This window comes from Camelus bactrianus, chromosome X, assembly GCF_048773025.1.
Source record: "Camelus bactrianus isolate YW-2024 breed Bactrian camel chromosome X, ASM4877302v1, whole genome shotgun sequence".
NCBI classification, from domain to species: domain Eukaryota; kingdom Metazoa; phylum Chordata; class Mammalia; order Artiodactyla; family Camelidae; genus Camelus; species Camelus bactrianus.
This window is the reverse complement of record NC_133575.1, coordinates 68,838,121-68,853,983: the sequence shown is the minus strand read 5'-3', so window position 1 is coordinate 68,853,983 and position 15,863 is coordinate 68,838,121. Positions and strand designations below refer to the sequence as shown.

General features: G+C 34.8%; 1 protein-coding gene across 5 annotated transcripts in view; it reads left to right on the top strand.

The window, feature by feature from the left end:
• Positions 1 to 15,863, top strand: part of CHM (CHM Rab escort protein) — a 251,013-nt gene that overhangs the window by 33,881 nt on the left and 201,269 nt on the right. For all 5 annotated transcript variants that reach the window (XR_012504882.1, XR_012504881.1, XM_074359989.1 and 2 more), the window contains exon 3: positions 14,776 to 14,848. Coding sequence is in view for 3 of the 5 variants with exons in the window: in XM_074359989.1 (XP_074216090.1) it covers positions 14,776 to 14,848 (73 nt within the window). In the remaining 2 variants the exon portion in view is untranslated. The remainder of the gene's footprint in view (positions 1 to 14,775; positions 14,849 to 15,863) is intronic.

The following is a 15,863-nucleotide window of genomic DNA, read 5'->3' as shown; positions in this document are numbered from 1 at the left end:
TCTTTCATCACTGTCTTATAATTTTCAGAGTACAGGTCTTTTACCTCCTAAGTAGGTTTCTTCCTAGATATTTTATTCTGTTTGATGGATGGTAAATGGGAATGTTTCCTTAATTTCTCTTTCTGGTAGTTAGTTGGTTGTTAGTGTATAGAAATATAACAGATTTCTGTGTATTTTGTATCCTGCTACTTTACTCAATTCATTGATGATCTCCAGTAGTTTTCTGGTGGTGTCTTTAAGATTTTCTATGTATAGTATAATATCATGTCATCTGTAAACAGTGACAGTTTTACGTCTTTCTTTCCGATTTGGGTACTTTTTATTTATTTATTTTCTTCTCTGACTGCTGTGGCCAAGACTTCCAATACTATGTTGAATAAAAGTGGCAGGAGTGGGCATCTTTGTCTTGTTCCTGATCTTAGAGGAAATGCTTTCAGCTTTTCACTGTTGAGTATGATGTTAGCTGTGGGTTTGTCGTGTATGGCCTTTATTATGTTGAGGAATGTTCCCTCTATGCCCACTTTCTGGAGAGGTTTTTTTTTTTTTTTAAATAATAAACGGATGTGGAATTTTGTCCAGAGCTTTTTCTGCAATTATTGAGATGATTATATGGTTTTTATTCTTTAATTTGTTAATGTGGTGTATCACATTCATTGATTTATGGATGTTGAAAAATCCTTGCATCTCTGGGAAAATGTACTTGTTTTTTTTTATTGTTGTTTTTTACTTAAATAACAAGCTAAAAGTATGATTTTTCAGTTAATTGTAATGAGCTGTATATTATTTGTTATATGAAGATTCTACCATTTTTAAAACCTAGTTCTTTACTGCTGTATTAGAGGCTGTTTCCAGTTTCCTGTTATAAGCAAAATGTGAACATCCATATGCATATGGATTTTATTTATAAATATCTAATATTTTTGGAAAAAAGGTATTGTCCCAAATTTTTGCCACGTTTGTAAAATCATCTTATGACCTTTCTTCTTTTTCTCTGATTTAAAAATTTACAAAGTCTTTTTGAATTATTGAGCTTGTGTCACTCCTGTGCCTCAGTACACTTAAATGTTATGGTAAAGAAGTAGATAAAATTCTCTTTTTCTGCAGAAAGTTTTATACAGTTAGTCAGTAGACTAGTGGCCTGAACTGATGATCTCATCCTGACGAATTGTTGAGTGGCGTTATTTTTCTCAGTTTGATTAAAGTCTTTCTTACATTAAAGCGTTTAATATTAAATGAGAGAAAAGCTATAGAAATAATAGCAGGCAAAAATGTACTTGGCATTTATTTATTTGTATGGATTTTATTCATGACTTTTTGAAGATCAATTTAGTACTTTAATCTCTTGCCACTATTTACATTTTTATACCATTTAAGTGATGATGGTTGATGGTTCTGAAATGACCCATTATAAAACCCTAAGTACAACCTGTGTTGATTTGTAAACCCTATCCAAGCATCATCACTATCAACAGCAGCTAACCTCATTTAAAATAGTCATTTCCTTGCTGTGTTGTCATAAATTTCTGCAAGCAGATTTTAAACTCAAATTAACTTCTGCCAAATTGTAATTTAAGGAGCTCTATTTTTGTGTGCCAGTTATCTGTCTAAATAAATGTAAAATCTGTGTTTCTTTTTAGAGAACTACATTTACTTTAGATATTAATGAGCCTTCAACATGTGAAATTTCAAGAATAGATGTTGTGATTTAGAAAAGCAATTTGCAATTCAAAATGTAGAGACTGACATTTACTTAAAGTTGAAGTTGCTAGAGGGAGATGCAACAGGACCAGAAGTTTGTATTTTAACAGAGTCTACTTCTACCAATAATTCTTTATCTAGACAGCTTCAGTCAATCTTTTCTACTAATCATATATGTCGCTGTTTAGTTTTATTTTGTTTCCTTTCAGTCTTCACTTTCTACCATAACTACTTCGGAGACAAAATAAACTAAATAAATTAAAAACAATCATGTTTCCTCACTGAATTAATGTAAGTTCCTTTTTTCTTAGCCTCTTTTTTAAAACAGAGTACTCAATGTTGGAGCTCTTTTAATTCTCATTATATTAAGTATTTAGTGGGTTTATGATGTAGACCCAAATAAATGTCATAAATATAGCTGTTGATGTTTTAGTCTTATACAATAACCATATTATTATTACTAAAAGTTTAAAACATTGTTATACTTTAATAATTTGACCAAAGAAGATATTAATCTAAATAGTGCTATCTTGTGAGGTTAAGAACAAGTGTCAATATTATATGACTATCAATTTCTGGGCTAGATTCCTCTTTGGTCTGACAAATTTTCTTTTCTAGTTAGGAACTGTGTCTAGTTGGAATTTAGGAATTGTGATGAAGAGAAGTAAACAGTTATTTTGTCTCTAGACTTTTTTTTTGTTGTTTATTTAAAAAAACTTTTTGTCTCTAATAAAAAGTACACATATACTTGTCATAAAAATTCAGGCAATGTATATGTATATTACATGCACATGTACATATATACAGGAAAAATACACTTGTCATTCCTCTTACGCACCACTCCCAAGAGACCACTATTGGTGTGGTATATTCTATCTGGAGGACTTAAGATAGTTTCATGAGAACTCGTGAATACAGGAATGAAAGGATAAAATGAACTGAATTGATGAGGCGAAAATATACCATAATAGTGTCTCATCATCACGTCTATTTGCACAGTCTCTTCACATCTAACAATATTATTTAGCAATAATGTGTTGTGGTACTCAGTGAAAAAGTTTTAAAAACCAATTTTTTAAACAAATAAATAGTTGATCAAAACTAAATGAGATCACACAGTGAAAAAAAATATGACAATGAGTATATGTATGTTCATGTATAACTGAAAAATTGCGCTCTACACTGGAATTTGACACAACACTGTAAAATGACTATAACAAAAAAATGTTAAAAAAAAAAAACTAAATGAGATCAAATAGGCTTGTATGAGGAAAAATTCATCCCAGTCGTTTTGTTGAGTGTTGTGGAGCTATGGCTGACCATGATTTCAGAGGACAGTTTCTGGCTCACTGTTTCTTCACCATTGACTTGACATTGTTTGGATATCCCCTTTTCCTTTGTATCAATAGTTGATTGTTACGTTTTGGTACTGAGGTGGGAGACACTAAAATTTGTCAAGAGTTGTCACTTCTCAAGAAATATATACATTATAATTGGAAACCAGTTGTAAAACCGAATGAGATTATGGGTATTGCTAATCGCTGAGTATCAAGAGGTAAGCAACAAAGTAGATCATGACTCCTGCCCTCATGATGACCTTGGATGCTAGTAGGGGGAAATAGGTATTAAACGTGCTTAAATTTTATATTATAAATTGTGCTTATGAAGGAAAAAAGGGTAGTGCTAGAAGAGAGTAATGAGGACATTATTCAGATTTGGTTGTAAGAGGGTGGCTTGAATGGTAGTGGTCACAGTTACCACTTACTGACTTCTCACTGGGGATATGGGACTATGAAGATCTTTGAGAGCTAGCATCATTTCCCTTTTATAGAAAGAATTAACCTGACTTCTTATGAAAAGCATTTTTTTTTTGTCTGTGGCTTAATAAAGCTCTACCTCACTGAGTCACCTCAGAAATTTGCATCTGCAGTTGTGTGTCATATCAGTTTTATGATATTTTCCTGCCCTGGGAATTAATTCTACATACGTAGAATTAGGTGAAAAATTTAGATCTGATGCTTTACTTCTTCAGTGAAAGGACAGAAATACTCTGTATAGATGTTCGATGATTATTGGCTCCTAAAAAAAGAAACCGGTATCGATTCAACAGCTACTCCTACTGTGAAGTTTCTTGTTAGTGGTTTTAGTTTGTGGAAATTGAGGTCTGTTTATGTTTTCTTTAAGGCAAAAGTAAAACATGGCTCTTTCTCTTATACTGGAATACTTTCACACATGTGAATAAGGTAGCTCAAAGATAAGAATTTGAGAGGCTTTAGATTTAAGACTACCATAAAGAGAGAAATAAAAGAACATATAACCTCACTTAGAAGAAAATTTTTATTTTTGCCTTCTATTATCTAGGTGAAAGAAAGAAAACCACACTCTTATCTCCTATAAGGGTGAGAAAAATGTATCAAAGAAGCAAGTGTTATCCTAACTTTCTCCTTTGTGTATCCCCCCATGTTAAAGACATGTCATGAGGTCCGTGGCACTAATTTATGAGTGAAAGTAATTTTCACTTGCTTAACATGATCTAGTATTCAGGATATGCTGTTACAAACAATGTGATGTAATAATTGCTACTATTTACCGAATATTTGCTTGGTATTATGTTAGGTACTCTACAAATATTAAGCTGTTTAATTCTTACTGCATTTCTCTAAAAGAGGTACAGTTTCTCTCCTTTTGCAGATGAGGAAACAAACTCCGACAATTGAAATAACTTGTCCAGGGTCATGTGTCTGTTAAGGGGATGAACCAGGATTTAAACCCAGGTCCACTGGACTGCAAAACCTGTGTCCTTTCACTGAGATAAGCTGAAGGATTGGAAAACAAACAGATCCTGGGCTTGCTTGATGGTCGAGAGATCTGATTCAAACCGTTACATAAATCACTGGTTATGTGACTTACGTTGTTTTCCTCAACTGTAAAATGAGCCTAGTGTACAGCCGACCTTGAAGAGTCCCCCTGAGGGACCAGTGGGATACATGTAAAAAGTTGCCGTATGGCCAGCAAGGTCTGACAATGAAGTGTAGTAAAGGCTTTTACTTTGGAATCTTTGGTGGATTACGTTCAGCCTTTATTTTGGAGGGCAGCATGGGAAAAAAACAATCCTTGGAAGCATTTCATGATTTTTTCTGGTTTTGAAACAGAAATGTCATTTTACCTTTAGGTCACTGAAATCTGTATGACAGGAGCTTCATTTGCAAATGACAGTTCTTGCATAAGGAGGATTTTTTTTCCCATAGAGCTCAAACAGAGGCTAGATTGATTGAGACAGCTCTTTGCAGCAATCATGATACATTAGCATCTCTCTAGATGTTACTGACTCTGACTTATTTTATTCTGTGGGCTTGAATGAGGCTAGCTTTCACAAACCAGAACACTACATGCAAAGATAATTGAATGCACATACGCATCTTTTGCCCTATGTCTCCTTCCCCCCACCTTTCTCCTCTTGAGCAATTTCTTTATCATTCATTCTCCTTCGAAATGGAAATAAGGAGAAATCTTTTTCTCTTGTATTTTCTTCCTCCTTGTTTTGTGTGTGTGTGTGTGTGTGTGTGTGTGTGTGTGTGTTTTGGTTTGTTTTTCCTTTAAAATGGCAACTATCCTCACCAGCTCCTTGGGTTTTAAGACTATCAATCAGCTTAACCTCTGGATGCCCAGTGATCTACAGCAATAAAGCTTAAAGCTTCTTCCTATCACTCTAATTTCCCATTTTTTAAATTTTTAAAATGTATTTTTTAATTGAAGTATAGTCAGTTACAATATATCAATCCCGGGTGTACAGCATAATGTCCCAGTCATACATACACATACATGTGTTTGTTTTCTTACTCTTTTTCATTAAAAGTTATTATAAAATATTGAATATAGTTCCCTGTGCTATACAGAAGGAATTTGTTTTTTATCTATTTTTATATATAGTAGTTAATATTTGCAAATCTCAAACTCTCAAATTTATCCCGTTTATTTTTCTTTAATGAAACTGGAGTTTGATTTGCCTTTCCATGGCAAAGGGAGGGTTAAATTTTAGGAGCTGTGACTATTCTGAAGTAGAGGATAGGGAAAAAAGAGACTTGGTAGTCCTCAATCCTTTGACCTGTCAGTTCTGTCCTTCTCTCAGCAGAGTCCCCAGTCTTGTCTCTTTGTCTCTCTACCTTCTCCGGGTTGTCAGCAAACCTAGTTGTGCCTGGCTGACACTGGACTCTGGTAATTGCTGATGAAAAGGGTACTGGAGGCTCCTGTGGGTGTGTTCTTCTGTATCCACACTTTGCATTGAGGGGGGGGAGGGGAAGAGGGGAGGACCGTAACTTACTATGTGCTAGGCGTTGCTTTAAGTACTTTCATTCCTATTTTAAGGACAAACTGAGACTTTAAAGAGTAACCTCTGTAAGGTTATCGGCAGAGGTCATAGAGCTAGTAAGAGGCACAGCTGGGATTCAAACCCAGGTCCATCAGGTCCTGAAGCCTTGATTAATAGCAGTGCATTTAATCCTCTTAGTTAACAATTATTACCATGTATTAAGGGTTCCCATATGACCAAAGTGCTATCCTTCCCCTTAAGTTTCTCCTAGTCTAGTCAGAGGAAACACTCATGCAGTCTAATTACAAGACAGTATGACAGAGCTCTTACAGAAATATGTGCAGAGCTCTCGAAGCACAGAGATCAGTTCTGTGATGTTGGAGAGCTAAAGGCTTCACAGAGGATACTGGATTTGTGTAGTTCTGACTGGTTTGACTAATTCTACCATTAGTTTTGTGATGGAATAGCATTGAGTGTAGGGCATAGTATTAATCAAAGCAGAGAGACGTCTGGTCACTTGACTCATTCAGGCAGTGTTGACAGTGTGGTTGTGGCTGGTGCATTGGATGCATGGCAGAGAAGAGTGATGTCCAGAAGTAAAGCTAGAGAGGTAAGTTGGAAGTAAGTTTTGAAGGGTCTTGTAGCGATGCTAAGGATTTTGGACTCAACTCTAGAGGCATCAGTGAGCCATTTAGCATCTTTATGGAAGGGAATGGCATAATGTGGTCTGCCAAGACCTGATCACAGTGGTGGTAATGTGGAGGTTGGGTTGGAAGGGAGGAAACTAGAGGCAGGGAATCCTTTGAGGAGGCTAATGAATAAACAGAATAAGAAATAGGGTCTGAAATAAGGCAGCAGTGGTAAGGATGGCTAGGATAGATGGGGTTTGTGAAATTAACCAGAATTGACACATGAGGAAGGCATGATGAGCGAGTTCAAGGTTTCCTAGCATCAGCAGCTACAAGAATGGTGTTGGGATTTATTGAAATGGGGAAACCAACAGGAAAACCAAGTTGAGGGTGGGGAACAGATAATGAATTTTTCTTTTTAATGTAGCAATTAAAGTTAATCTGGGATATTTAGTGAAGGGAGATATCCAATAAGCTAATGACTCATGATACGTGATTTCAGGGCAGAAATAGCTGAGTCTGGAGATCCCCTGAGGAGCCCAGATTGGAGATGGCAATTTGTGAGTCAGTGTTAGAGAAGTGGTAATTGAGTCAGTAGGAATAGATGAGATCCACAGAGGAAAACAAGAATTGAGGGCAACCTTTGTATATTACCTACTCATCTACCTGGCTTGATTGTCTAAAAATGGATTTGAATGGATAGATGAGTGTGGAATGATGAATAACTAAACATAGCAAGGTCTCTTCTCCAGCTCTGACGACTGGGAGCACAGCCTTGTATTTCTTTCTGAGAGACTGAGCTGATTGCCAAAGCAGCTTCCTATAGCTTTATAAGACTCTTAAAACCGAGTAAGGATTTGGTCTTCCTCTCTAACATTAGAATTGCATCTGCATACTCAACCAAGGAGGCCGACCTTCCTTGATCTTAGAATGAGGGTATGATGAAAGGAGCTTGACATTTTTGTGTATCAAGTATGTGGAGCTTTTTAAAATAAGAATTTGTGTAGGGGTAAGTCCAATATATTGCTTCGCCTGTTCTATTATTTGTCAGCCAGGAAGATAGAAACATGTCATGTTTCTTTGTAGTACTACAACCAAATTTAAATGGAATAGAGCCTCTTGTAATGAGCATAGTGTATAGCCAGCAGATTGATACTGGTAGACATGCCACACTATTATTTTCCTACTCTTATCATGTGCCCAAAGATATTTGTGCACATTAAATATGGTTATGCAAAAGATTGGCTGTATTTTAGGTCCTAGAAATGAATAGTCCCTCCAGGTTTGGCATTAGAGTAGATGTAGTCTTGAATTTATTATCCCATGTTCATTATCTGGATGGATTGGAAAAGCGGAATAAATATTAGACTTCATTGTTGTTCATCTGTTTTTTAGTGGGGGGCACTTTTTTTAATTGAAGTATAGTCAGTTTACAATGTTGTGTTGATTTCTGGTGTACAGCATAATGTTTCAGTCATACATGTACATATATTCATTTTCATTATAAATGTATGTATATGTATAACTGAATTGCTTTGCTATACACCTGAAACTAACCTTGTAAATTGACTACACTTCAATAAAAAAATAAGAATTTAAAAAAAATTAGACTTCATTCCATCTAATGTCTGTAAGTAGATGCCATTGCCTTTACTTATAGTAAGTCAGATTCCAAGACTTGTATTATATGCTTATATTTATAATTTTAAATATCTCAATCTTGTAGACTATAGCAGACTGTGTTATAGTGGAAAGAGCATAGAGTTTGGGGCCTGATATGTCTTGGACTTAATTAAGTATGGGCTTTGCCATTTCCTAGCTGAGTGAGTTAAAACAAGACGCTCAACTTCATGGTTGGGTTTTTTTCCCCTAATTTTAAAATGGGGATAATTATAGCACCAATCTCTCAGGATTCATGTGAAGATTAAATGACATACGGAAAATGACAAGCTCAACATTTATAGTATCCCAATTTTCTTCTTTCCCTTCACGTGAATTAAGTCGGCATTTCTCAGAGTATGTTCTGATGAACCAAATGCTGCTTCAAAGAAAAATGCTTATTGGTTCACCGAATTCATTCCTTCTTGGAAAGAACAGACATTAACATATTTAATGGTGCTGAGAAGCTCTGCCATCCATAAACCACTTTTTTTTTTTGGTGGCTTAACTCCTTTAAACCAAGCATTTCTCAAATTTATTTTGTCATTGAAACTTTTTTTTTCTTGGAATACCTATTAACACCCATGTTATTGCCAGGATTGACAATTTTATTTTGCCTATTTTGGAAAAGGTGAATTTAGTATTTAGGTCCAGGTGTGCTATTTGATATCGCTGTGTTTGGCTTTATTGAACCCACAGCTACCATTATAATATCCTGTGGCCTAAATGATGTGAGCCGGTTTAGAAATTTGGGATTGTTTATGTTACACTGGACAGGATTAGGGTTTGTAAAAGCTTAGTTTCAATGGCAGTCCTGCCAGTTTTAGCTGTATGACCCCGAACTGATTTAATCCTTACAGAGACCCATCTCAGGGTCCTTGTCTGTGAATTAACACCTGATCTGCCTCACCAGATTGCTGGAAGAATCCAGGAGAAAACAGTTATGAACAGAATTTTGAAAATTAAAAATGCTGTCAGTGGAAGGTGCCATTACTACGATCCCAGGAAAAGGAATTGTAGGAGCAGTGACTGTAGAATAGGGAAGTCTGGAGTTTGAGCTGTGCTGCCTCTCTTTTCTACTGAGCAAGCTTGGACCCCATCTGCTACCTGCCTGAAAACATTTTCAACTCCTCATTTTCTTAATAATTAAAATGTTTCCCAGGTGAATGCTCCTGAATGTCAGTAGCTCTGTCTTTTGTCATTGTTTTTGTACTTGCTTACAGAAGCTAGTTCCCAATCTGGGATGTAGTTTAGCATCATGTAACTATGGTTGTTGCTGAATATTCAATACTGACTTGTCATTTATGATGCATAAGAAAAAAGATTGTTAGGATTTAATTAAAAGGCTCTCTTTAATAGGTTTAACGCTTAGCCTTCTCTTACAGTTCAACTTTCTTTATATCCACCTGTAATGTATTTCTTTTCTGTTAGTAGACATGAAGCATAGTGATGTTGCTTTAACATTAAACACTATGGTAAATGGTGAGAAATCTCTTGTTACTCTTTTAATACTATTTTTGCTGTTGTTTTATTGGTTGGTGTTAATGGAGACAGTTGTGTAACTTATTTCCTTTTGGTGTCTGGAAAAACTTAGTGAGACTCTGAGTAAGCTTTGTGAATAAATTCGGTGAACTTTAGAAAGATTAAAGCCATGTTTTCTACAGATTTAAGGTCAACATTTCACGCAGTGCTAAGCCAGACTGTGATAATTGGGCTTTTCTATCTTTGAAAATAAGAAATGTCCATTTGTGATTTTTACTGTTCCAGCAGAAAATTATAGGCCACTTTTCCATCATGAAACTTGAGAGAGCTTCAGATAATAGTTTTAGGTTTGCTCACTCTCTGGTTTCACAGAGACTCTAATTTTAAGGAAGTCTTTTGCATCATATAAAACTAGTGGTCCTGGCAATAGAGATAAATATCATCCTTCATCATAAACTGCTTTTTCCTTTACTTGATGTACAGAGGCATTTGTGACACAAAATTGGCAGAAAGTGTTCCATTCCCCTTTTTTTTCTCAGTCAGGAAGTTCTCACTTTGTCCTTAAAATGAATTGTATCTCTGGGTTTTAAAAACAAAACCAGTAGTAACCTAGCCTTGTTATTCCTTACAGAAACAGTTTTAAAGGCTGTGGAAATAGCATTTTATACATTGAATTTGAATATCAGAGTTCTGAAGCTATATCTTTAAAGGTAAAATTTCAGAAAACATTTGGTGGGCTTAAATTGTTACTATTTCTATGACAATAATGTCCTAGAGAGTATATGACAATGTTACTGACTTTTTAATTTTTCCTCTTTGTCATATTGATTTTGGTACCTAAAGTCTTTGGCTTTCTCCTTAGGATATTTTAGACCATGTTTAGAACCACACAAAATAGCAAAATGAATTTAGTCAAAGTCTTCTTTGGTCTTATAGTGGGTTTATTAATTATTGTATGTTACCCTCTTTTGTCAGAAAGACCACAGTAATGAAAACCATGTTTCACCTTTTACATACATAATTGGATGAGATCACCAGATGCTGATGTTAAGAGCACATCGACAGGAAAAGTTGAAAATAGGAGCTGCATGGAAAAATACTAGAACCAATTAGGTCTGTCAAAAACCATATGACCAAGTATAGGGGAGAAAAATAGATTTTGACTATGAACTGACCTCAGGTCGTTTAATAATGGAAAGAAACAACAAGATGGCCTTTCTTCAAGTTTTTTTAGCCTTTTAATAATAGCAGAAAATATATTGGAAATTGGCACATCATGGTCAGTGTTTGAAAACTCATGTTGGATTATTTTTGGTTTTCTCAGATTTTATCATAATTTCCAGACATACAGAAAAGTTGAAAAAAATTGCACTCTGAACACCTGAATATCTGTTACCTAGATTCTACCATTAACATTTTGCTGTATTAGCTTTTATTACATAACTATCCATTTATTCATTTTTCTAGCCATCCATCATTCCATCTTAGCGTTTTATGCATTTCAAAGTAAGTTGTACACATCTAGTATCTTCAGTCTGGACCACTTCAGCATACATATCATTAACTAGAGTTATTTATTTGTAGTGTTTTTTTGAGATAAAACTCAATAAAATGCACAGATGTTAAGTGTACTATTTAATAAGCTTTTGCAAATGCATATACCTGTGTAACTAAGAACCTTCTCAAGGTAAATAACATTGCCATTGCTCTAGAAAGTTCCTCATACCCTTTAAAGTCAAGTCCTGCCCTTACTCCCACTCTCAGAGGCAACCACTCTTAGGATATTTTTCACCATAGAACAGTTAATTTAGTTTGTTCTAGAACTTCACATAAATGGACTCATGCAGAATATACTCTCTTTGGATAAAGCTTCTTTCACTTAGCATAACGGTTTTGAAATTCATCTGTGTTGTAAGTACCAGCAATTTCTTCCTTTTCATTGGTGAACAATATCCATTCTATGGATATACCACAGCTTATTTTTCTATTCTCCAGTTGGTGGATATTTGAATTGTTACCAGTTTGGAGCTATTAATGAATGAAAATGCTATCAAAAAAACTTGTATAGTGCTTTTGTGAACACACGCTTTCCTCATGTGTAAATACCTAGGAAAGTAATTAGTGGGTCATAAGGTAGGTATATGTTTAGTTTTGTAAGAAACTGCCAGATAATTTTCCAAAGTTTTTGTACCATTCTATACTCCCACCAAAATGTATGAGCATTTTGGCCATCCACACCAACATGTGGTCTTGTCAGTCTTTTAAATTTTAACTATTCTGATGTATGTGTAGCAGTATCTCATTATGTTCATTTTTAATGCTTATTTTATTTTATTTTTTTAATTTAATTTAATTTAATTATTTTAATGGAGGTACTGGAGATTGAACCCAGAACCTCATGCATGCTAAGCACAAACTCTTACCATTGAGCTCTACCCTCCCCACTTTAATGCTTATTTTAATGTGTCCTTATCCAATGACTAATAACACTGAATACCTTTTCATGTGCTTGTTAACCACATCTGTCTTCCTTTGTGAAATGTCTATTCAAACCCTTTGCCCATTTTGAAAAATTTGAATATTTGTCTTATTATTAAAGTTGGAAGTGTTCTTTATATAACCTGGGTACCAGTCCTTTGTCAGATATGTTTGGTGAATATTTCTCGTAGTTAATGCCTAGCCCATTCATTTTTTTTTTTAAGTGGATGTACTGGGGATTGAACCCAGGACCTCATGCATGCTAAGCATGAGCTCTGCCACTGAGCTATACCGCCCCATTCGTTTTTTTTAAATGATGTATTTGGTGGAGAAGTTTTTCATTTTGATGAATTCTAATTTATCAGTAGTTTACTGCTTTCTATGTCCTGTCTGAGAAACCTTCATCTACACCTGATATCAGATTCCTGATGTGTATTTTTCACTTATAATTGATATATCCATTAAAAATGTACTTTAAAATGTACTTAGGTCTTGAAGCTTTCACCCATTAGTCAGAGCTTCTCACATAGGACCTTATGGTGGCTTAAAAGAAGCCTATCTCAACAAAAAATATAAAGACAGTGGTTTTAATAAAAAAAAAAGGCAGTGGTTTTCATTACAGCTTCAGGGTTGTTTTATTTTTTTCAACACTCAGGATCTTTTCTAGTTTTGTTGAGTTTTATGTTTAGAGGATGGGAAGGGATGGCAGAAGTGTATTATTCTCAGGCAAAGGAGAAGAGAATATATAAACTGCTGTGAGAAAACACTAATTCTAATATCCCTCTCTTTTCCCTCCTCCTCCTCCATACTAGCTATTGCCCATTTTCTTTTTCCATGGTTGTCTCTGATCCAAGGAATCACAGTTTCTAGGCTTCCTTGATTCCAACATCTAGAATTGTTAGTATAGCTGAAATTCTTTCTAAAACTTAAAGCCCTCTAGAGATTCTGGACAATGTACGAATTTGCGTTATCCCTGAGGAACTGTGAGATTATAAGTAAAGTAGTGATCTATATTAGTACATCTACTTTCACAGGTGTTTAACCATTTTTCTCTGTTAGAGCAAAGCAGTGATTTTTGGTAAAATCCTTGAGCCTAAGAGCTGAATGTTCTTAACGCCCATGTCAACAGTTGATTAAGGAGCAAAATATCAGAATTTTGAGAGGATATCTAGTAGCATTATGGATGTGTAATTTTAGATATCATATTAAAGGTTTTAATTTTTAATTTCAAAAAGATCTTTAAAGTTTTTAAATTGAAGTATAGTCAGTTAAAATATGTCAATTTCTGACGTACAGCATAATGTTTCTGTCATACATATACATACATATATTTGTTTTCATATTTTTCATTATAGGTTACTACAGGATACTGAATATAGTTCCCTGTGCTATACAGAAGAAATTTATTTTGGTCTATTTTATATATAGTAGTTAGTATTTGCAAATCTCAAACTCCCAATTTATCCCTTCCTACCCTCTTTCCCCGCTGTTAACCATAAGTTTGTTTACTATGTCTCTGAGTTAGAAAGATCTTATATAGATTTTTACTTCATTAGAGAAAGATACAGAGAAGCAAAAATGAAAATGGAAACAAAACCAAGAGTCTCCCCGAAGTAGAGTGGATGTTCTAGTTGGAATGAGTGTACTTTGGGGCTCATTGTACAAAGGATCAATAAACGTGATGAGTTTTGTTAAGGATCTGGCAGCCTGATATGTAGTGTAGAATTAGAGAGTTCTGGTTGTCAAAAGTCTGCTACTTATAGAAGTTAATCAGAAGTCCAGTGTCTACAAGGTTTACCTGATCCTAGTTAGGAGACCTCTGGGTTCTCTAAAACTGAGTGATCTACACAGGACTGTGGAATGAAGAATCATATTTCACACAGTTATCAGTGGGAATATTGTTCCTGTTATACTTATCACTGAAGTCCTGATGTGAATAACTGCATCCCAGGATCTACTTTTATTTTTGACCCTGAAGGCTAAGAATGGCACAGGGTCTTCCACTAGATCTAGAGTAGCCAATTATGTCTGTATATATATACACAAGATGTATTTATTTATTTAGGCATGGGAGATGGGTTTGGTGGTGGTGCTGTAGCAGTTGGTACTTACTGCTTGTGGAAAGCTTAGCAGTTTTTCCAGTGGCTTTCTTTGAGATATACCAAGGTTTTCTTCCCAGCCATTTTTATTAACCCAGGAGTCAAATTTGTTCATGTTACCTGCTCAGTGCACATATCAGGCTGTTTACAATCACATGATTAGTGGCCCTTGAGCAGTGCAGAAAACTCTAAGGAAGCCAAAAAGATTTTTTTTAAACTCCTTATACAACCAAAAGTTACCTTTGGGGTCTGAAAGGCCCACTTCTATTTATTTTTTTTTCTACTATCTCCTCTAATCTCAGCAGCCCAATTATGTGTGCTTTTTGAACTCTGAGGTAGCAATGTTGAAACTGAAATGGGATAAAGATCACTTTCTTGATTTTCATACCCTCTTCTTTACTCTTACTTTTTATTGTTACAGAAGAAGCTACTATGGAGGAAACTGGGCCAGTTTTAGCTTTTCAGGACTGTTGTCCTGGCTAAAGGAACACCAGGTAAAGTTCGTATCTGATTTTTAATCTACTAGATTGTATTTTGTGTAACATAATAACCCTGCATTGAAGAATATACTAAGTTTCATCTGTAATATAAAACGGGTAACTTATTTTTATTTACTTATTTAACAAAAATTGTACAGTCACCTTTTCAGCTAATATTTTTCTGATGCTTCTAAAACACAGCACTTTTTAAAAATAAATAGATATGTTGACTGAAGAATAAATCATACATATTTGATACCATTTTCTGATTACTCTGTACACTCAAATATAAGGCAAGATTTTTTTCTGCAAAATAGTCTTTCAGAAAAAAATATTTCAGTCCTTATAAAACTCACGTATTACTAATTGTCCTTTAACTAAGTATATTTTGGGGAAAAAAACAAATATTTGGGGAAGGGACATTAATTTGAAATGATCTCATCAGTCATTGGTGGTTTTGTATATTCCTAGAAGTCACCTGACAGAATCAGTAAAACAAAAAGCAAGGAAAGAAATTTAATATAATATTTAATATTTAGTAATTGTTTTCCTAAGGGTAGGATCTCACTGCTAACAACTGTTGGATGTCATTACCAAGAAGTTTTCTTAGAGATCATTTACAGCATACTGACATGGGGAGTTGGTTATGTCGTGGAGTTTACCAATTTTTATGAGCTATTAAAAAAACTGTCCTATTTTCTGTAAATGGTATACGTGACTTGAAATGGAATTCCCACTGAGAGCATCATATGTGGAATCAGAAACTGCTGTATCTCAAAAAGGTTTAGACATTTGGGAAAGGAGGATGATATACTCTAGAAAATTGTATTCAGTTAGCTAAGAATAATACAGCCACGACTTGAGCATTTACCATGTACCAAGGACCACACTGAGCTTTGTAGTTATACTGATTGATTTAATAGTATAGTTGACTCAAAAAGTGCCTCAAGTGATGACAGAGATGTTGATGTTGAAGATGCAGTGAAGATTCAGTTTGAATAATGTTGCATGAAATGAGAATGTGGAGAAA